The sequence below is a fragment of the Neophocaena asiaeorientalis genome, unplaced genomic scaffold (genome assembly GCF_003031525.2).
Source record: "Neophocaena asiaeorientalis asiaeorientalis breed wild unplaced genomic scaffold, Neophocaena_asiaeorientalis_V1.1 scaffold39, whole genome shotgun sequence".
Lineage (NCBI taxonomy): Eukaryota > Metazoa > Chordata > Mammalia > Artiodactyla > Phocoenidae > Neophocaena > Neophocaena asiaeorientalis.
Window position 1 is genome coordinate 8174439 of NW_020175670.1, and position 23182 is coordinate 8197620.

The 23182-nt window shown below is 42.0% G+C and overlaps 1 protein-coding gene and 1 pseudogene across 3 annotated transcripts in view; both read right to left on the minus strand.

The window, feature by feature from the left end:
• Positions 1-23182, minus strand: part of PGCKA1 (PDCD10 and GCKIII kinases associated 1) — a 28417-nt gene that overhangs the window by 2042 nt on the left and 3193 nt on the right. Inside the window, exons 1-3 of one of the 3 annotated variants that reach the window (XM_024731700.1) lie at positions 19755-19789; positions 16233-16282; positions 734-787 (exon numbers count right to left, since the gene is read on the minus strand). In XM_024731700.1, the coding sequence (XP_024587468.1) occupies positions 734-765 (32 nt within the window). In that variant the 5' untranslated portion in view covers positions 766-787; positions 16233-16282; positions 19755-19789. Of the gene's footprint in view, positions 1-733; positions 788-1938; positions 2164-16232; positions 16283-19754; positions 19790-23182 lie in introns of those variants that run through there. The other 2 variants (XM_024731699.1, XM_024731701.1) reach the window with 2 other exon arrangements.
• Positions 1073-1656, minus strand: LOC112390649 (CDGSH iron-sulfur domain-containing protein 2 pseudogene; annotated as a pseudogene).

The window sequence follows — 23182 nt, forward strand, 5'->3', positions numbered from 1 at the left end:
ATCCAACAACAGGAAAATAACTGGTTAAGAACTGATGGTTCAACCCCTCAATGGAATATGTAGTAATTAAAATATGAAGTCTGGACTAGCATGAAAGATACTTACAATAAATATTTTTTTGAATAGAGCCTAACATCAGATTATAATTATAGTGGAATAAAACTTATATATGTATGTAGGTGTGTGTGTGTGTGTATACCTATATCTATCTATATATAGATCTATATATAGATAGAAATAGATATGGAACAGAACTAACATAATAAAGATAGTTTTGTTAAGGAAGCAAAATCATCGGTTAATTTTTCCCCTTTATTTTATACAGAATTATATTCATGTTGCCCAAATTTTTATGAAATAGAATCTGGACAAAATTAAAAGCACATATGTGACTGGGGTGTTTTCAGTGATGCCATTTCAGGCATCTTCAAAAACTCAAACTTTTCTTTGCATTGAAGCTCTCTGGAGAAATGTAAATTCAACTCAAACCAAATTCAGCCTCAGAGAAAGACAGCGTTCCCAACACACTCTGAGCATTGTGCAAAAAATATTTAAAACTCCAGGCCTCGTGTTCTTTTAAATGACATTAAAGTGGTTCCAGCTCTTAATTTCCTGGCAATGGTGGTCATGCCCCAAGCTGGGTGAATGCATTGAACCCATGCAGGGTGTTTAAAGTGCTTGCGTGGTAATCACAAATTCCTCCATTCGGATGGGACATTTTGTTCAATGTTACCTTTGTAGCATTTTACAGCACCTGCACCCCATCTGGATTATTTTTTGTTATCATCTGGAAAAAAAGGCATAAAAAGGAGAGAACAGAGTGAAGGACATTTTATTTTATTTTATTTTAAAAATAAAAAGTGTTCGTTTTATTGTAGGAAGATACATTAATTCTTTGAAATCAGAGTGAAAGGGTTGCACGATTTAATTCTATATAAATGACTGAATATACAAAGTGTCAAATATAAACAGTAGTGTAAAATAAATTGGCAGAAATAATTATTCAACCGGTAGCAATACTTAAGACTACCATTTGAAAGATCTTCTATAAACAAAGGATGGAAAAATACTGTTATAAGATTTTATAGCACAGAATTGAATTCCATCCTAATTCATTACTATTATACTTCTTCAGTATTGTTGGACCCACATTATCTCCAGTCAATTTGTTATGCTTATCGTGTGAACCATCACAGGCAGGAAACGTCTTAGAACGCCAACACCTACAATTAGCTGCTTCAGTAAGACACAAACCTTCAATGGCTATTTCATTCACCACTTTGGGATTTTCCTTTTGTATTTTAAGATTAATCAAGTTATCCTTCTGCTGCTTTTTCTTCGGGAGGAATGGACGAGCCGCAAGGTAGTGCAAGTACACCGAGGAAAGGCAATAACCAAAGCCATTCTGAAACTGTGAGCCGGGCGATCCCGGTAATGCTCTCGGGGACTGGGAGCTGCTTAAGATAACGCGGGGAGCTGCACCTTCAACATGCGGACCGCAGCCTCCAGCACCTTCCCGGCCAGCGGCGCCCGCTCCCTTCCCGGCCCCGCCCGCGGCCCCGCCGCTCTCCGCGGAGCTTCGGGCGCTTGCGCGGAGAGCGGAAGCAGCAGGCGGGCGCTCTCGGCCTGGACTGGGCCGGGGAGGCTGAATGACATTTTAATAGGAATTAAGTTTGCTTTTTCTTTCCTAGATACACTCAAAGTTAGTAGAGTTACAATTTTTGGCAAAAGGATAACGCGATTCAGGGAGGGCACTGGTTACCCGGAATACCTTCACGTATCTAAAATCACCGATTCAGAGTTCTCAAACATTTATTTACACTTGTCTCTTGTGCCAGACCTTTCCCCAGCCCTGGGAGTTATGCCATCTCCACTTTGCAAATGAGGAAAAAACAGGTTGATGAATGTTAGGGAGAGAAAGGTGGGACTGAAAAGGACCTGTGCGTTTTCTCTTCCATTGCCTTCCACAGGGGACATGGACTTAACCGGGGTGCAGCCCACGTGCAGCAGCAGATGGTGTAAGAGAGTGGAGAGGTTTCCGCGCCAGGGGATTAGCTACTCAGCATTCAAAGATGTCAGGATACGGCAGCTGATCTTTACGTTCCATGTTACAGACCTGAGGAGATTAGAGCTGGAGGGATCATCACAAGCTTTACTTGGACTAAACTGCTTCTGTTTTGCTTTTCCCACCACGAGTCCCATCCCGGCTACGATCCATGGCTCCACTCTCTGGCAGTTCAAGGACACGCCCCTTCGGGCTTGCTGGTGGCAGATGGACTCATATCTTTGCTTCTTTCATTTCCCACCCGCCCTCTGTCCCCTGGCCTCTCCCAAGTTGCATTTTTCCCTCATGATTGCCCTCTGAATAAAACCTTCTCGTCATGTAAAACTGACCACACTGTTCTGGTCTTTTCTGAAAATCCTAAAAATTAGTATGGAAGAAACTTTAAGTCATCTTCCATCTCTAACAGCTACAACCTTTAAGAAGACAAGCCAGTGACAGAATCTAAAGCCCTAGTCCCTTTGTCTCCATGAGATGCATATGCTAGGGAGAGAGAGGGATCGCTCATCGTCAGCTGTGTCACTGCTTCCTCTGTTCTCTCTCCTTCCTTTCAATCATGCATGAATTTCCCAGGATGCTACTTCATAAACCTTTAACCACAGAGAAAATTACTGGTGTCTTTTAAGAAGTATAGACTAGTTGGCTGGTTAGAGGAAACTAGGTTTATACCCCCCCCACCCCCCCACACACAAAGATATCCAACATCCACATCCTAATCTCTGGAACTTGTGACTGTTACCTCGTGTGATCAAGAAAGAAAGTCTTTGCAGATGTGCTTACGGATTTGAGATGGGGAGATTGCCTGGATTATTTGGTTCAGGTCCCAGCTCTGCCGTGTAACTTTGGGCCTCAGCTATTTCATCTGTAAATGGGGATAGTGACGCATCTACCACATAGCATTGTTGGAGATTATATGAGTTAATATTCATAATAAGCATATACTTATTACTCAGCTTTGTCTAGATACAGCATGTTTAAAAAAAAAGACGGAAGCTTTGCACCTAAGAAAGAATCTAGTTGTCATGACGTACATACACATACAAACAAGAGCATTACCAATACCAAGTAATACTTGTTTCCAGAATAAGGGCCAAATGGTATATTTCTATCAACTGTGGCACCAACTGAAAGACGCACACCCCAAGTGCAACAAGAATTCCACAGAGAGAGAAATCACTGGTGGCTTAGCCAGCAATATGTGTACAACCTTTTCCTTTTTCAATGCAGTCTCAATGAAATTACCCCATTTTCCAAGCCCAGGATTTTGTTTCCAGCCTCTGCTCCCCACTTATGTCCATTTGCTGCAAATAATTTATATATCAGCTGGATAACAGGTTCAAGAACCCCCTGTGTGCTTCCTCCCCACCATCAGCCCCTCCCCTCTCCACTTGCGCCCTCAAAATCTGGCGTTTCCATGCTTGCAGTACCTTTGTTTATCTTGGAATCTGTTTTTAAAAAGTCAGGAGGATAGGAGGCAAGAAAAAAAGTCAAAGAAAAGAAAAAAAGGGCTTTGGAGTGTTTGAGAGAGGGGCAGACTACAGGTCTTAATAATGTAATTGAAGCAATCGTGAGATGTGAATTACTGAAAAATGTCAGGCAGGTGGGTTCCAGAGTCGTAGGTAGGGAAGGTTTTCTTCTGGAAAGAAGAAAGAACGAAAGAGGCTTGTCTTGAGCGACACCTGGCTTTCCCAGCATCTCTGAGGCTGACCAAGGTCATCCTGACCCTGAGTCACCCTCGCCAGGCTGGCTGGCTGTCCCCACCCTCTGTTGCTGGCGCTGTGGCCACACAAGCAACGTGCCCGGAAGTGAGATTACTGCTGAGATTTAAGAGCCCAACTCCAGAGCCTCTGCTTCCCTGTTTCTAGGAGAACCGACATGTCATCTGTGGCTTTCACCACCCACCCCTTTCCCTGGAAAACCACAGGATCTGTATTTTTCTTCAAAGCCATGTAGTTATAAAAGGTGTTTTGATGACTCTCCCCTTTCAAGTCAGGTTCACAGTCCCCCCCACCCCCCGCTGCCTCCCTTTAGGGTGCACCCCCTGGGGTTCCTACAGACCTGGTCCCGTACCCAGGGCCACGCTCTGTGCCTCTCTCTCCCCAGCCCAGTGGAGGCAGCCTCTTTCTGGTTAGAGGTCCTGCCCTCTCTCACCACCCTGTGTTTTCCTTCTCCAGCGACATTCCTTCTCTCAGTGAGATAGGCTCCAACGTCCAAGGTTGAGTGACCGCTGACGAAAAGGGTGGAGGCTAATGCATTTACACCCAACCCCTGCCCGCCTGTGTCTACAGTGATTCTTGTTTCTATGATGATTCCTAACATCAAACCTGATCTGTTTCTCTTTTCATGTGTCCCTGCCACACCACATCTTGCTTTTAGCGAGGAGGTCTCCCATCTCCAGGTGCAAAAAGGATATACTCCAGGTCCAGCGTGGCACACGGACATGGGGAAAAAAGTATATGCTTTTCTGAAGTAAAACCGAATTCAAAACGGGCAGTCTGTCTCTTTCTCTCCCCCCTCACTTTGACAACATCTGGCTTAAAGGTGAGAACTCAGTTGTCTGGGGCCCTTTATTATGGAGCAGAATCAGAATTTGCTCTCTCTTTGGAGTGGAAAAGAGCAACAGAGAAGCAAAAGGCAAAGCCTTCGCAACCGTCATCTGGTTTGCACGGGAGAAAAGCAAACACCGTTAGGATGGTGTGTCCAACCACTGCTGGCGCCTGCCTGCTCCTGGACTCCTGTGTTGGAGGTTGACTCTTGTCCTGTGTTCCGTGTTGAAATTACACAGTCCTGTGTTTGAAGACGGGCACGCTAAAGCCCCATTAGTTACTAGTCAAGTCCCCTTGCGAGAAAATCTGGTTTCACAAGGGAGTTAGTGATGAAGGTGGGGAGAAACGGGGAGACTGGGGGGAGGCAGGAGTTTTGCAGCCAGACAGAGAAATTGACTGAGTATCCATCAGGAAGTCAAGGAATATAGAAAAAGGCTCAACTCAGCCGGAAAGGGCTACCTCTGATTGTGATGATCTTAAAGAATGACAGGGACAGGTCAAATGGACACAGGACCAGCTGGCAGGGGTTCTACTGGCCAAATACAGAACAACATGAACATGAGAATAAATATTAACATAAAGGATTACAATCCATTGAGTAAAACAAGGGTCTATGAATCCCTAGGATCTAAATCTAAAAAGGGGCTAAGCTCTGACTTACAAGTAGACAGTCAGCTAACAAACATACAAGGAATAATGGAACTAGAGAAATCACCATTTGACAACCATCACAGGAACAGTTGAGGTAAGCAAGGATCATCAACAGATGCTGAGACCAGCGGGTGAAAACTTGAGGAGAATGGGATATTTAGTCTCAAAGTAGCTCCCCACCACATGCTTAGGGGTGAAACAGTATCCTTACAGTGGAGAAACCTGGTTCACAGCACCTAAATCAAATAATCAAGGGTAACATCGTGAGTAACGGGACTAGTCAGCAGCCTCGGATGTGATGCACTGAGAACTTGGAGTCACTTCTGTGGTTTTTCTACCAAAAGAGTATAATCTGGATTGAAGCAGGAGGCAACGTCAAACCCAAATTATGGGCTATTCTGCAAAACAACTGGTCTGTACTCTTTAAAGAAATGTAACTTTATGAAAAACAAAGACAGACTAAAGAACTATTCCAGATTAAAGGAGACGGACGAGACACGACAGCCAAATGCAATCATGATCTTTTTTAAGAGGTCATTATTGACACAACTGGTGAAATGTGAATAAGGTCTGCAGATTAGGTAGTAGTATTAAACCAATGTAAATGTCCTGATCTTGATTATTGGTCTGGAGTTATATAAAAGCATGCCCTTGTTCTTCGGAAATTCAGAGTGAAGTATTTAGGGGTAGAAGGGCATGGCACCTGTAACTTATTAAAATGATTCAGGAAAAAGATTGTGTGTGTATGTGTAGAGAAAGAGAGAAAAATAAAGCAAATGCTAACATTTGGGGACTGTGACTTTATGAGGGTCCTTTGTACTTTCCTTGCAACTTTTTAGTAAGTCTGATATGATGTCAAAACCAAAAGTTAAAAGGAAAAAAAAATGGGAAGTTTAAAAAAAAAAAAGCACTAATCTTATGTCTGTTCTTCTTCTGCTTGTCTCTGGGCTAGGACCCATTACCTATAGGAAACCATTGCTATTAAGCTATTCCCTATAAAGAAGCACATGGAGAAAAGTCTTGGAAAGGAGCTCATCAAAAGCCCACTGGCCTTTCTGGATTTAGCTCTCATTCTGAGTATGTACTAAAGACCTTTCCTCAATATCCAGCCCCAGGCACTAGAACACTGAAGGCACTAGAACACTTCCTGTCCTTGGGCTGCCCCATCTCAGAAGGGGACTTACAGTCTAGGGCATTGCTGTTCATCAGCTGTCGGCCTCCCTTACTGAACACAAGCCCCTTGCAGGCAATGCCTAATCCAGGGCAGCAACCAGCTTGCCTGGAGCACGTCACACCTGTTATTCAAATAAAGGAATGATTGGTGAGTGACAGGTGTGAATGAATGAATGGTGAGTATGAGCTTTTTTTTTTTTTTTTTTTTTTTTTTTTTTTTTAATGTGGGATCTTCCCGGCCCGGGGCACGAACCCACGTCCCCTGCATCGGCAGGCGGACTCTCAACCACTGCGCAACCAGGGAAGCCTGAGTATGAGCTTTTATAAATTATTCCAGTAGAAGGTCTACCTTTTCCATGATCAAATCTCACTCCACCCAGTGGTCCAAAACCAAAAGCCAAGTGCATGACACGAACTGAGAGAGATGGGAGGAACCGTGGGTCCTCTTCCCAGCTTGGGAATTACAGTTATGTAATTCCAAGGGTCAAGGACAACCTGCTTCGAGGGCTCTAGTCAACGAATGAGCTTTCAGAGCAGCTGCTGGCAAGTGGTTTGAGTTGATAGAAGTTGGAGTGTTTGGAAGAGACATAATAAAATTAAACACTTAAATTTCAACTCTGTTTTGAAAAACCAACTTGCCAGTGTTTAGAAAACAGTCCAGGATTTCACCTTAATCTGGCCAGCAGGTAGAGTTGAAAAATATGTAGTGAGTCACTTCTGGGTACTGACCTCTTAGACTCAAGAGGATTGGATAAAAATAACTACCACACACGGAAGAAACCACCAGGTGCTTTATAAAAGAAATTAAAGACTGCCTGCCCAACTCCATAGGCAGTATTGAATCTATAGTGGAAAAAGGAGAAGAAGATAATTCTTGACTACTACCCAATCTCTTTCCTCATCAGAATCATATCCTCCTTTCCAGGAAGGCTTTGAAACCTCTCTGGGACAAAATTTTCTGGTGTGTTCCCTTTTCTCCTAAAGAGGTTGAACTTTAGTGATTTTGGAGAACTGGAAAGACTATAAGAAGACCGTTATTATCAGCACCATCAAATAGTTCATTTGATGCACTCCCAACAGTCAATGTGCTACCATGTATGTATCAGCATCACTTAGGACTGGGTTTGATGGAATATTTGTGCAGAGGTGCGTTCAAACCCCTGCCAAAGGGTTCCCTGGTCAAACAGGTTTGGAAACGGCAGAGATGAGAGGTGAACACATTCATAGTTATGAAAAAGCACGATTTCACCTTGTTTAACTCAGTATTTTCCAAAATTATTTGACCACAGAGCCTTTTTTTTTCCCCCATAAAAGATATTAACAACCAACAGAACTTGTGTTTTGTGGAACTTTGGGAAAAACAACTGTCATGACAGTCTAATTATCAGGAGGGGTTTTACGCCCCAAACTAATTATTGCCAGGTGGTGGTTGGTGTTTTGGTGAACTCAGCCAGGCAAAGTCTGTGCCAGGTGTGAGAAATCTACCTTCCAGCAGTGGCTTCATCATCAACCATGTGGATGTGGGAAAGCTGTGTAACCTCCTGATTCCTCAGTTTCTTTATCTGCCCAATGAGTCCATGACATCAAAGCTCTCTTCCAAATCTAACAATTGAAATGGTGAATCAGCGAAGGAAGGTTCCTCCCCTCATGACCCTCTCTCTGACTTGGCTCACACACAGTTATCGTTGAACACCGAGACAAGGCAGGCACCAATATCACCGTTTTGCAGGTGGGGAGCTCTGCTCAGTGGTGTGTGAACTACCCCATCCCAATACTGATGGGCTGCGTTTGGGTCCCAAGTCCACAGTCACCCCAACCCATGATCCTGACTGAATGCACAGAGCTTCTCCTCCTGTTTCCTTCCTTCAGGCCCCAAGTTCTCATCTCATTCCCTTAGGTCTGCAGCTCTTTGAAAATGTCTCCTTGGCTTCTTTGCCATAGGGTCCTGCTGAACCCTGGAGGCTTGAGATGGGGAGAGTGTGTGTAACAGCAACTTCCCTGGGAGGGGCGAGGACTCAGGTCAGGGGGACTCTGAGGGAGGAGGAGGTACACCTGCTGGACCTCCTTCACTGGGATGTGCTGGGGGTGTGTGTGTGTGTGTGTGTGTGTGTGTGTGTGTGCGTGTGGCAGGGCTGGGGTATGTGCATGAGGCGGGATGTATAAGCATCTGAGAAGATTTATCACACCAGCAAGTCAGCACAGCGGTTAAATGAATAATTTAGGGCCAGAGTTGTGGGTTCCAATTCTACCTCCACCATTTATTAGCTTTGTGACCTCTAGGCAAATTTCTTAGCCTCTGTGACCTTTAGCTGTCTAATCTGCAAAATGGGAATGATAACAGTTCCTGCTTATCAGGATTGTTTTGAAATTTAAATGAGATAAAAGTGTGTATGGCAGTTACTGTAATGTTTGGCATCCTGCCAGTACTTATTAATGATTACAAGTAGTTAACATTTGAGTGTTTAATATGCATCAAGTACTGTTTTAAGAAATTTCATTTCTCAAATGAAATTTAAGATTGAATGAATTGAATTGAACGAATCTTAGATTATTACTTTACAATAATCTTTTAAGGTGGAAACCAGTAACTATTATTATTATTATTTTGGCCGAACTGCGTGGCCTGTGGGATCTTAGTTCCCTGACCAGGGATTGAACCCGGGACACGGCAGTGAAAGCGCTGAGTCCCAACCACTGGACCACTAGGGAATTCCCCATTAGTTTTTTAATTGAAGAGTAGTTGATTTGCAACATTACATTAGCTTCAGGTGTACAGTATAGTGACTCAATATTTTATAGATTGTACTCCATTTAAAGTTATCACAAAATAATGGTTATATTTCCCTGTGCTGTACAATAGATCCTCATTGCTTATCTATTTTATACATAATAGTTTTAATCCCATAACATTGTCTTGCCCCTCCCCCCTTCCTTCTCCCCACTGGTAACCACTAGTTTGTTTTCTGTATCTGTGAGTCTGTTTCTGTTTTGCTATATTCGTTTGTTTTATTTTTTAGATTCCACATATATACGATATCATATATATCACATTTGTCATATGATATGTCATATGACATCATATTTATATATCAGTATTTGTCTTTCTCTGACTTCTTTCACTAAGCATCATACTCTCTACATCCATCCATGTTGTTGTAAATGAGTAAATGTAAATTTCATTCTTTTATATGGCTGAATAATATTCCATTATATATATCACACCTTCTTTATCCATTCTTCTGTTGATGGACACTTAGGTTGTTTCCATATCTTGGCTATTGTAAACAGTGCCGCTGTGAACATTGGGATGCATAGATCTTTTCGAATTAGTGTTTTATTTTCTTTTTTGGATATACACCCTGGAGTGGAATTGCTGGGTCATATGGTAGCTCTATTTTTAATTTTTTGAGGATCTTCCATACTGTTTTCCATAGTGGCTGCACCAATTTACATTCCCACCAACACTGCACAAAGGTTGGGAGCCAGTATTTTATAGATAAGTAAATGGACATAAAAGTTGAAAGTGGTACAGTGTGGCTATTATTAATGCTGTTTTTATTGTTTTCATTATTAATACTTCCTGATTACATATTAATTATATAATATTTATATATTTCATATTATATTAATATAATACCTCTTGTAGGTTTTGTTGTTTTCTGAGTCCACTGCTTTACACAATAAGCAGCAGCTTGTGATCCATTAGCTTTTGCAAAAAGGGAACTGGATCCTCTTGATTTGGGCTCTGATAGAATTTCAGAGGTGTGGTTTCATCTATTGGCCACCAGATGGCAGTATATAGTGGTTATTTAATTTAATTTCAAGGGAAGGACTTGGTATGGGAAAGGCCTCAAACACAGAATTAAAGGCACCAATAGTGTAGGTGCTTTGCCATGGGGTGAAGTTAGGGAGTAGGTGATGTGGTAAATATTCAGACAATTATTGTGTTAAGTCGTGGTGGCCATGGCACCACCTTATGGCAGGGCTTCCTCCATCTCTGGCTGGGCATGGGATTTATTCTGTAGTCTGGCCAGACCCTGGTGGGGTCAAAAAACTCTGGCAATTCTATAGACGCCTCTTTTCATACAAATGGGATCTGTCTTTCTGGACAATAATTCTGTGGAAGAGGCTTCAGGAGGAAGGAGCTGTGGAGGGGTTCAGTTTCTCCCGTGTTAGCTCTGATGCTGCTGGTCCTGCCCGTTTCACTGTTCCTTCCCTATGGCCATCCTTGTGCTGCCCCAGGCCCCGTGGGCTGCCCATGGTGTGAGCTGGTCTTGGGGCCCCATCTTCTGGATGAGGGTAAGTGGCCATGAATTAGGAGGTAAAGATAAGCTATAAAATAAATATGGCCCAATTTGAAAGTTTTTGTGGAAGAAGCTCATTATTTTTGATTTAAAATGAATTCAGAATATTGTGTTTGAAAAGGCAAAATTTGCATGAATTATTAGAATTAAACAGAAGGCTTTTTTTTTTTAGAGAGGAAAATGAATGTAAAGAAGGGAAGAAAACCTGATATAAGCACGTGACAGTAGCTATAACAGAAGAAGATAGGGAATAAGACAAATTCTGTGAGGGTTGTTGAATAGAGCTATCATTCATCTTTTTGTTGTTGTTTACTTTAAAAAACTATTGATAGCAATTATGCCTGCATAGTTTATTTAAAATTTGTGAGTTTTTTACACTTATCTGCAGTAATATTTGTGTAAAAAGTCAAGTATCCATTTATACTTAGCGCTGATACTAAGCTCTCTATTCTGTGTCATTGATCTACTTTTGCCAAAACCACTGCTCTTATGACCCTAGGTTTGCAATAACAGAGAAAGTTCTTCTATCTTGTTTTCTTAAAAGATGTTTTTGGATATTTTTAGCTCTTTGCAATTTCATATAAATTAATTTTTTTAATTTAATTATTTATTTTTTTATACAGCAGGTTCTTATTAGTCCTCCATTTTATACACATCAGTGTATACATGTCAATCCCAGTCTCCCAGTTCATCCCACCCCCACCCCCTGCCGCTTTCTCCCCTTGGTGTCCATACGTTTTTTCCTCTATTTCTGTGTCTCAATTTCTGCTCTGCAGAAAATTTCAAATTCTGTTGGTAGCTTATGGTCAGCCCTCTAGACCAGTTCCTTCTTCCTGCACTCTTGGTGGGAACAGCTCTAGGGAAAGTTTGAGAAGCTGTGCCCCTATTCTCTGGACTGTAAACTCCTGGGAGTAGGCTCCTGTCTGGATCAGATGAGATGCAGCTCATTATTGAATAAAGACTAGGGTGTATGGGTGACAGGGGCGGGGATCCTGGTGAGCACTTTGAGAGGCAGAGGGCACGGGGTCCATAAGACATCCTCCTGGGTCTGTGCGGGCAATAACTCTCATTTCTAACAAGCTCCCAGGGTGCTAATGCTGCCCTCTGGGGACCACACTTTGAGAGTTCCTGCTTTACGGCTTTATGGAAATGAAGGCAGGCAGGCCTCTTTGTTTTGCTATGTTGCTGGTTGGTCTAGGTGAGCTCTACTTAAAGGGGAAGGACTAACACCCTAAGAACGCTTGTGGCTTGGGAAGTTCCTGGCAACAGTGAGGTGGCTACAATTACCACTGGCCCCTTTTGGTGACTGATGATATGGCCCAAACCAAGTTGGCCAAAACGAATACCTGTAGTCATTACTGCCAATTGCACTCCCAATTGGTGCAGTTTACAATCCTGTTAAGTTTCTAAAAATTCTCTTTTTCAGAATTTGCTTTTTAACAGTTTTTAATTTATGTTATTTTATCCTTCTCTATGGGCGTTATAACAGGAAAAAGTTAAAATAAACCACGTGTCCAATAATAGGGGATCAATCTGGACAACCTAAATGTTTACTAACTGAGGAATAGATGAAACAAACCCAAGACATTGGGCTGGTCCACTGCCTGTCTGCTCTTAGACTGGTCCCTGCCCCTTGCCCACTCAGTTTCTCAAGGCACTGTAATGCTGACGAACCCTTGCCCTCTGGATCGGGGTAGTCCCACCAGTGGAAGGTGCTAGAGGGGGAGGATGGGGGATGTCAAGGTATGTTTCCCTTTCTCTCTACTTCGGACAGTATGCTGTTCATCCTGGTAGTGGCCAGATCTCCTCCACAGCAATAGATACCCAAGAACCCCACCCTCCATGGTGCCAGATAGAACCATGGTGCCTCACCATGGCTCCAGCCATTGCCCCAGCATCTGGTTCTGTGTCTCATCCTGGGGTGGTAATGTCTCCCTGCCTCCACCATCTCTGTGTTGCCTCACCATCTCATTTGGTTTCCCAGCTCTTCCAATACCCACATAACCCACTGATTATAACGTCCCTCTGTCTGAAAGGAAGAGTTCCCATTCCTGGCTGGACCTTGCCTAATACAAATAATATCCTGGTCAAAGGCTTTCTAGCTAAGTTATTAAGTAATATACAATAACAGTATTGGACTCTGCAAAAATTGGTATTATCTATTGTATAGATTGCTGCTTGTTGCATACCTGACATGGGAGGGGGTGTCCACAGTGGCTGGGGAAGGGACTTTAGCCCCTCCATCAACTCCATCAAGTTCTCTTCCCTTTCCCACCCAAAATCAGTTTGTTTGCTGTGTAATGTAACTTCCAGACAAGTCTCCTATCTTCCCTTCCAAGCTCTTAAACTGTTCCTATATATATTCTAAAACTGCCACTGGAGAAAGTATAGGGGACACGTGGACCTTCGCATTTAGTAATCTCGTGAAAGTACTCAACATCATTCACGCGTGTGGGTGACGGCGGTTAATATATGTTTCGATGTTCCTCATGTCTACTAAAATACGAAGGGTATCTCCTATTATTCACATGGGCACCTGGCCGTATTAACCCATTCCCCATTATCAATGTAGTGGCGGGAAGTTTATTTTTAATATGCCCCTAAATCCTTCAGTGAGTCTCTAATTCAACAGTTTAAGACAGAGTTGGTAATCCAGATATCACCATGTGCTTATCAATTGCTTTTGAAGTATGCCTTGAGGAAGTCATGCAGATTATCACAGACAGCTCTGAAGTGAACGAGACATTATAGAGAGTTCAACTAACCATGTACGCAATCTCACTTAAAATGACAATTTATCATCAATGATACAGGCTTAGGTATTTACCCTGAATTCGACTACTTGGGTAGAATCTTGTTCACTGATGAACCAATATACCATATCACTGAACACCAAACCAAACCAGATCATTACCGGGGATAAATGACCACAGCACCAAGATTCAGACCCAACTGAAGATGGGGGCAGGCCATGACCTTCTGGGTGTTTTTTAGTTTCAGGGAGTATGAACAAGTACACTTTGGAGAATCTTCAGATGGTACAAACAGAGTGTATTTGAGAAGAGGACGTAACAAATTTGAAGTGAAGATGACGTGTTTTCACTTAACACGTGCAGTTCTATGTCTTTTTCACGTGGGATTCAGTGGCCCCCTTCCTTCATACTCTTGACCACCATAGTAACCGTATCATCTGACAAAACTCATCTCAACAGCCTGGGGCTGATCTTGACTCTGGCTGATTGGAAGCTCAGTATCACCAATCTTTAGTAGGGAATCTGCTTAAAAGCATCCGAGACACTCTTGCATTAGTGCATGATTGATTTCATTTTTACGGCCACGTTAACAGAAGGACTGGTCAAAGTACACGTATAAAATCATATATGGGTTCAGAAGAAGAGGAGGAAGAATTTTAAGATCCAGGACACAGAAGACAGTCTATTGTAATTAAGGGAGTGGGCTCTGGAATCAAAATCTGGACTGGCCTGTTCTAAGCTGGATGACCTTGAGTAAAGCTGCTTAACTTCTGTGAATCTCAGCTTTGGCAACCATTAGACAGGGGAAACAGTAACATCTAATTGTGCAGGGCTCCTATGAGAATCACATGGCTTACACACGTGATGGGCTCGGCAAAGTAGGACTGGCAAGTAGTAGGTTCTTAGTAAATGTGGGCTGCTCTCATCTTCACAGCCATTGTCCATGAGAATATTATGTAACCACTGGCTTAATGACTTTTAGACACTGAATAGAAATGGGTGATGTTCTGACCAAATTCTCCCTGAAACCGCATGGGAATTAGGCGTGTCTCCAACACACAGTATGTCTCCAACACTGATAAGCAGCCTTATCTGGGAGGTGGGAGAAGTCTGGAAGAAACCTGAAGCACTTAGAAAAAGTTAAGTTCTGGAAATGATGAGGAAGTTGCAGAGGAGGCAACGTGGAGAGACGTTTATATAATACAGTCTTGTAAAGCTATAAATAATGATAGCTTTAAAAGCAAGCACAGCTCAGGGCTGGATGCTTGCAGTGAAGTAGTTCTGGGTAATTCCCAGTATCCTAGATGCCCAAACCTCAGGGAACCTTAGAGAACATCCTACCACCCAACCACCTTATTTTATAAATGTGCTTCTGGACTCAAGGCTGAAAGCATGGACTGGTCAGAGGACAAGAAAAAACAGATTGTCCCATGTTTGCAGAAAACCCTATATGTGCAGAATTGGGTCACCAATGTTTCTTTGAAGTACAGTAAAAATAGTTTTTGCACTTGAAAAGACTGAGCATGGTTCTGAGGTCTCAAATATCCCTGAGCACTTAACAGAGGACAAGACACTCTGCTAGTAACTAGGACACAAAGAGGGAGAGATCTCTGCAGTTTGTTAAAGGGCTCACCACCCATCATTCAGGCACCAAATGTTTCCTGAGCACCTATTATGTACAGGTACTGAACTCGATTCCAGGGAGCTGAAAAGAGTTCACAGTCTAGCAAGGAAGACAGACATATAAATACATGACTAATAGAGTATTAAAAGTATGAGATTAAACTATGTCATGTAACATGTTACATAAGGCAAGGAGCACCTGAGTAATCTTGGGAAAAGACTGGAGAAGACTTGTGGCCACAGGTGAGCAGATAATGGGGCTGGTGGAGTTCCGGACCACATTCCAGGGGACGCTACCACTTACACTCTCTTTCTTAGTAAGCCCACTCCTTTCTCTACATGTACACTACCCTTGCCTTGTCCTAAAACATCACTTTTTTCTTACCTGAATTTACTGCAAAATCCTCTTGTCTCCTGCATCCACCTGTGTCTTCTAAAATAATACATTTGCCACATGGAAGTCACATGATCTAAGACATAAATCTGAATCTTATCATTTCCCCGGGCCTAAAACTTTTCAAAGGTGTCTAAGACCCTCAGGATATCTAATAACATAGAATAATGAAGATGATGATAAAAACAGCAAACTTACACAGAGCTTCCTATGTACCAGGTGTTAATCCACGTGCTTTATGTGTACAATTGGTCCTCATTATTTGTGGATTCCATAGTTGTGAATTTATCTACTGGCTAAAATTTAATTGTAAGTCCCAGATGAATAATTGCTGTGTTTTGGGGGTCATTTCTGGGCATGTGCAGAATGGTGAAAAATTGGAGTGGCCTGAGGTGCACGTTTCTAGCTGAGCTCAAACAAGGTAACATTCAGCCTTCTTGATTCAGCCCCATATTGTAAACCTTTCAGTGTGAAGACTTGTATGGGTCATACCATTTGTCCCGTCTTAGAACTGTATCCCCTAAACAACAAAAGTAAAAAGGAAATAAGAGAATTCTACTCAAACCTGAATGAGTCAGAAAGAATAGACTTTGGGGATTGCTCTGTCTACTGGCTTTAATGTTTCAGGTAATAAGAACTGTAGTGGAAGACCAAATAATATAAAATGTAATGGAAAGTGGAAAGAATAGACTTTCTTTCCAAAGCACAAAAAAAAGAACAGCTTACCTGTTGTGGAGATTGTCCATTAGGTTTCTCTAGAAGTTTAACTTCTCTTCCTGCAACCAAAAAAAAAAAAAAAGAAAAGTTGAAAACTGAGGTCTACAAGTTGCCTCCTTTTCACAGCCAAGTTGCATCTTGAAAGCCACAGCAGAAAGCATTTCCTGAGAGGCCCAGGCAGTGATGTGCGGGAACAGAATTCCTGGCCTAGAACATTTAGCCCAGGCAGCCAAGGGCTTTGAAATTTGCCAGCCTGAGTTTGCAGCCCAGCTTCTGATACTCAATTAATGATCAATTAACAATTTACCCAGATGTCAGTGTTGCATCTATAACATATTATAGTGAGATGTAAATGGCACAACAGGAAAGCTGCTTATCGCATGCTAGGCATGTTGGAATTGTTCAATAACCAGAAGCTATTGTTAGTTGTTGCTGTTGATAAACATTACATGACAATACACCTCTTCTCTGATGGGTAAAGTTTCAACTAAGCAGAAAAATAATTCAAGGAATTTACTTCTTGGAGACATATCAAACAATCAAAGTTTCAATGAATATAGGCATAATATTTCAATAAAATTATTAGAATAATTCACTATACATAGACAAAACTTTTCGGAGAAATGCTCTTAGCCCACTCCCAAGTAAACTACCTTTTGGGATAATGAATTCTGCCTTAAATGTATCATATAACATTAGAATGGTTATATCCTTTTGGAAATTCAATTTCATTTTCTGTCAGCAATGTCTTTTCCCTCAGTATTACTTCTTACTGTTTCATAATTCCTTAAAATCTAATACATTGCTCAAATGTCACATGAATGTTATTCTTAATTTTTACCAAGTACTTATAATTCAATTCAAATTCAAATATTATTTGAAAAGGAAGACACAAGAAAGACAAAATCCAGGCCTTCAGAGAGCTAGCCATCTGTTGGGAAGGGCAAGGAGACAAGAAAAGGTTAGGTTACAAATCACTAAAATATTAGGCAGGGTGCACATAAGGCCACCAAAGGAACACAAGAGCTGAGGGGGTTCAGGATTGGGAGGTTGTGTAACTGGGCTGACAGCACCTGAACTATGCATTCATAGAAAGTTGGGAAGAACCGTGGCAGATAGAAAAATGATGATGGTGAAGTGCGGAGGGAGGGCCTTCTAGGCAGAGGGAATGTGACAAAGAGAAGTCAGGAAAGGATGGGGTATTATTTAGTCACCAGATAATTCAACCCCTACTGTGTGTCAGGCACCACTAAACTGCAGTGAATGGGACACCATGCTGTGTGCCCTACAGAATGACAGCCCTCTGTATTGGCTTGTGTTTAAAGAACTTGGAACTTGCCATGTGGTTGCTAGACAGATATTACAACTTTCCTACAAGTGTTTTGTAGGAAACCAACGGCATGTGGCAATTCAGAGTTGCAGGTGAGAACCTCCTTAGAGTGAGGGATGGACCTTTGAAGAGGGAGCATTTAAACTGGGACCCAAAGAATGAGATGGAACCAGGCATGCAAAGAATAGCTCTCAACAAGTCACTCCCCTTTAAGAAGCCTTAACTGGCTCTGCATTGCCTACCAATCTTTAATGGCCCCAGCTAAGCATCCAAGACCTGCCAAATATGGTACCAACTGGTCTTCCACTACTATTTCCAGCCAACCTGGATTTTTCACTGTTTTCTAAACATGTCTATATACACTTTTTCTTATTTCTATACCTTTGCACATATGGTTCCCCCCAGTTGGCATGCCTCCATGCCCATTGGTATTTTGCAGAATTCTACTGATCCTTCAAAACTCCATGAAAATTAAAAAAAAATCCCCCCTAAAGGTAATTACTCTATTCTTTTAACTTCCACAGAATCTTTAAGTGTTTGGACGGCTCTGATCACTTTCTGCCTTGGATTACAGTGTAGGTACACCTCGTTTTATTATTATTATTATTATTTTTTTTTTGCGGTACGCGGGCCTCTCACTGTTGTGCCCTCTCCCGTTGCGGAGCACAGGCTCCGGACGCGCAGGCTCAGCGGCCATGGCTCACGGGCCTAGCCGCTCCGCGGCACGTAGGGATCTTCCCTGACTGGGGCACGAACCCGTGTCCCCTGCATCGGCAGGCGGACTCTCAACCACTGCGCCACCAGGGAAGCCCCTGTGATCAGTGATCTTTGATGTTACTATTGTAACTGTTTTGCAGTGCCACGAACCGCAGCCATGTGAGACAGTGAACTTAATTGATAAATGTTTGTGTGCTGTTTCACCAAACAGCTGTTCCCCATTCTCCCCTTTTCAGGCCTCCCCATTCCCTGAGACACAGCAATATTGAAATTAGGCCAGTTAATAACCTTGCAGTGGTCCCTAAGTGTTCAAGTGAAGGGAAGAGTCACACGTCTCTCACTTTAAATCAAAAGCTAGAAATGATCAAGCTTAGTGAGGCAGGCATGCCAGAAGCTCAGACAGGCTGAAAGCTAGGCTTCCTGCACCAGTTAGCCAAGTTGTAAATGCAAAGGAAAAGTTCTTGAAGGAAATTAAAAATGCTACTCCAGTGAACACATGAATGATAAGAAAGTGAAACAGGCTTATTGCTGATATGGAGAAAGTTGTAGTGGTCTGAGTAGAAGATCAAATCAGCCACCACAGTCCCTTAAGCCAAAGCCTAACCCAAGGCAAGGCTCTAATTCTCTTCAATTCTGTGAAGGCTGAGAGAGGTGAGGAAGCTGCAGAAGAAAAGTTTGACGCTGGCAGAGGCTGGTTCGTGAGGTTTAGGAAAGAAGCCGTCTCCATAACATAAAAGTGCAAGGAGAAGCAGCAAGTGCTGACGTAGGAGCTGCAGCAAGTTATCCAGAAGATCTAGCCAAGACACTTAATGAAGGTGGCTACACTAGACACCAGATGTTTAACACACATGAAACAGCCTTACATTGGAAGAAGATGCCGTTTGAGACTTTCATGGCTAGAGAGCAGTCAATGCTTGGCTCCAAAACTTCAAAGGACAGGCTGCCCCCCTTATTAGGGGCTAATGCAGCTGGTGACTTTAAGGTGAAGCCAGTGCTCATTTACCATTCCCAAAATCCTGGGGCCCTTGAAAGTTACGCCCAATCTACTCTGCCTGTGCTCTATACACGGAACAACAAAGCCTGGGCGACAGCACATCTGTTTACAATATGGTTTGCTGACTATCTTAAGCCCACTGTTGAGACCTACTGCTCTGAAAAAAAGATTCCTTTCAAAACATTATTGCTCATTGACAATGCGCCTGCTTACCCAAGAGCTTTGATGGAGATGTACAACGAGATTAATGTTGTTTTCATGTCTTCTAACACAACATCCACTCTGCAGCCCATGGATCAAAAAGTAATTTTGCCTTTCTAGTCTTATTATTTAAGAAATATGACTTGAAAGGCTGCTATAACTACCATAGACAGTGATTGCTCTGATGGATCTGGGCACAGTCAGTTGAAAAGTCGGGGAAGGATTCACCATTCTAGATGCCATTAAGAACATTTGTGATCCACGGGAAGATGTCAAGATATCAACGTACACAAGAGTGTGGAAAGAGCTGATCCCAACCCTCGTGGATGACTTTGAGGGGTTCAAGACTTCAGTGGAGGAGAGGGTGCAGAGAAAAGGGAACCCTCTTACACTGTTGGTGGGAACATAAATTGGTGCAGCCATCATGGAGAACAGTATGGAGGTTCCTTAAAAAAACAGAAATAGAGTTACCATGCGATCAGCAATCCCACTCTTGAGCTTATATCTGGAGAATACTCTAACTCGAAAAGATACATGCACCCCAATGCTCATTGCAGCACTATTTACAATAGCTAAGACATGGAAGCAACCTAAATGTCCATCGAAAGAGGAATGGATAAAGAAGATGTGGTACATACAGTGGAGTACTATTCAACCATAAAAAATGAAATAATGCCATTTGCAGCAACATGGATGGACCTAGAGATTATCATACTAAGTAAGCCAGACAGAGAAAGACAAATATCATATGATATTGCTTATATGTGAAATGTCAGACAAAGATCATATGATATCACATATATGTGGAATCTAAAAAAAAATGATACAAATGAACTTATTTACAAAACAGAAAATGACTCTCAGACATAGAAAACAAACCAAAGGAGAAAGGGAGGGGAGGGATAGATTTGGAATTTGGGATTCCAAATTCCAGACTACTATATATAAAATAGATAAACAACAGGGACCTACTGTATAGCACAGGGAACTATATTCAGTATGTTGTAATAACCTATGATGGAAAAGAATCTAAAAAAGTATATACATATATATATATATATATATATATATATATATATATATATATATATATATATATATACACATACACACACACGTGTAACTGAATGTACACCTGAAACACTGTAAATCAACTATACTTCAATAAAAAAATTAATGAGAGAATAAAAGGTTCTTGGAAATTAAAACAAGACAGCAAACATGAATATTTCAGTGGAGAGTCTAGAAGAGAAACATGAGGAAATCTCATATAAATTCGCAAAGGAGATAAAGACATGAAGAATTAAATAGAACTGACATAACAGTAAAGCTCCTACAGGCTTCAAGAAAGAAAAAAACTGATCATATACAAAGAGCTGGGGATCAGAATGGTTTTAGACTTCTTACACGCACACACACACACACACTCACACACACACACATTATTCTGAACTTGGCCAAACCACCAATGAAGTGAGAGGGTACTATAAAGACATTTTCAGATAAGAAAGGTCTCAAAAATTTTACCATTCTTATACCTTCCCCTCCTGGGAAGGAGGCTATTAGAATATGTAACAAACAAATGAGGTAGTAAACCAAGAGCGGAAGGCAAGGAATACAGGAGATAGGGCATTAAACACAGGAGAGAGACAAAAGTAACCCCCAGGACGATGGTAATGGGAGACCCCAGAATGCCAGCAATGTGCACAGCCTGGAGGACAGCTCATTCTGACTGGAGAAGATGAGAAGGCTCTGGGCAGTTTTCTTTTAAGAGATGAAATTGAAAGAATCACTGAAGTGCCCCAAAGAGAAAAATATATACAATAGGGAAAGACTTTGGGGTCAAATCAGTGGTAAGGATGTAAAATACTGAACAGATGAAAAGAACGAGCCATTTATTACCTCCAGAGAAAAAGATGTTCAGGAAAAGAAATATAATTATAATTCCCTACCTGGCTTAGCTGTGAACTGCATTTACATAGTTATAATAAATACTAGTTATTCATCTAACTAAAACTGGAGGGGGGCGTTCAGTAGGGAGTGGGAACATTTCTTACGTGTGGTGGGGCAAGGGGTGGAAGCTGAACCATCTTTTACCACACTGGAAGATATAATGTCTGAAACACTAAAAAAAAAATAATCAAGAAATGGTAATAGAAACATTCATTTAGAGAAACTGAGGCAAATAACCAAAATAATCAGTGAAAGAAGTGAGTTCCTTTGAGGAAAGAAAGATGTGTTCACGAGTAAGCAGTCTGGGCTTTATCTGAAGATTTGGGAACCAATTTAGTCCTAAGAGCAAAGTCATGAGAAAGGGTAAACCAGATGATAGCAAGCAATAACAATGATGCTTTTGAAAAAAGCTGACTCCCATCCATTTATTTAACCTACATTAATTATTTAATGCCTAGTACCATGGGCCAGGTCATGTGCTAAAAAGAGATGATTTAGCAGGATGAACTGCTTACAGCCTGGTGGGGTGGGCAAAACAAAAACAAATAATTACGATCCAGTGACATAATAGAGCTTAGAGGCAAAGCATCATGACAATGTGGGGACCAGCAATCAACCTGTCAGAATATTCTAGAGCCACACAGCCCAATATGGTAACTACTAGCCATAGGTGGCTATTTAAATTACTAAAAATTAAGTACATTAAAAGTTCAGTTCCTGTTTACACCAGCCAGCCACATTTCAAGTGCTTGAAAGCCACATGCGGCTAGTGGCTATCGTATCAGACAGGGTAGACACAGAGCATTTTTCTCATCACAGAAAATTCTGTTAGATGGTACTGGTCTACAGGTTCTTAAATGGTGATTTTTATAGTGTTTTCAACTACATCAAACCCCTGAAGGGATCACATTCCATGGGTCTATTAGTAAGTAGAGCCTTGCTGAGTTTGATATTTAACTAGTTATCTGTACACGGAGTGGAATTTTTACTCCAAGTTTAGTTTTCAATTGGAGCCACCGGTGGAACTAGAAACGGGTCTTTCTTACATGTCCTGATACTGTTTGATCACAGATGTTGGGGGCAAGTGCTGCTGGTGACTAATAGTCTTTGAGCCTTTGGGAAAGAACTTTTGTGTCGTGAAAAGAGGGGAGAGTTCTGGAGAACTCAGAAACTCCTGAGTTTGAATTTTAGCTCCACTACTTATAGCTGTGTGGCCTCAAGCAAATCTCTCAACCTCTCTGGGCCTTTGATTTTTCAGATGCCAGGTTTATAGATAATGCACGAATCAGGATAAGCCGGTGGCAAAAGCACAAAAATGGCAGCTACTGTTCTTCTCGTCATTCTTAATCTATAGGTGAAGAGGGGCCCTCAATGAAGACGAGGGCTGACTCTCCGCACCTCTCATTTCTTCTCATCACTGCCCTGATTTCTGGCTTTTGCGAAAGGATCTATCATTGGCCAGGAACTTTAGTACCTATGAGAGGAAGAGGAATTTAAGTTCAAAGAAGGGCAAAAGGAAGAAGGGGGAAGGGTACTGGCATTTACCCAAAGCCCAGGACATGGCAGCGTCCACCCGCAGGTACTACGTGTCATTTTATAAACCCTCCCAAGGTCGAGGGGAAGTTGAAGGGCATGAGAATGTGGCTGGAGGGGAAGAGGCTTGTGGGTGGTGGAAAAGGAAGCATGGTCACACATAGACCCACAGGAGTGAGGTAGAGGAGGGCTGCGAATGCCATGCTCAGGGCCCGGCTTGATGAGATTCGC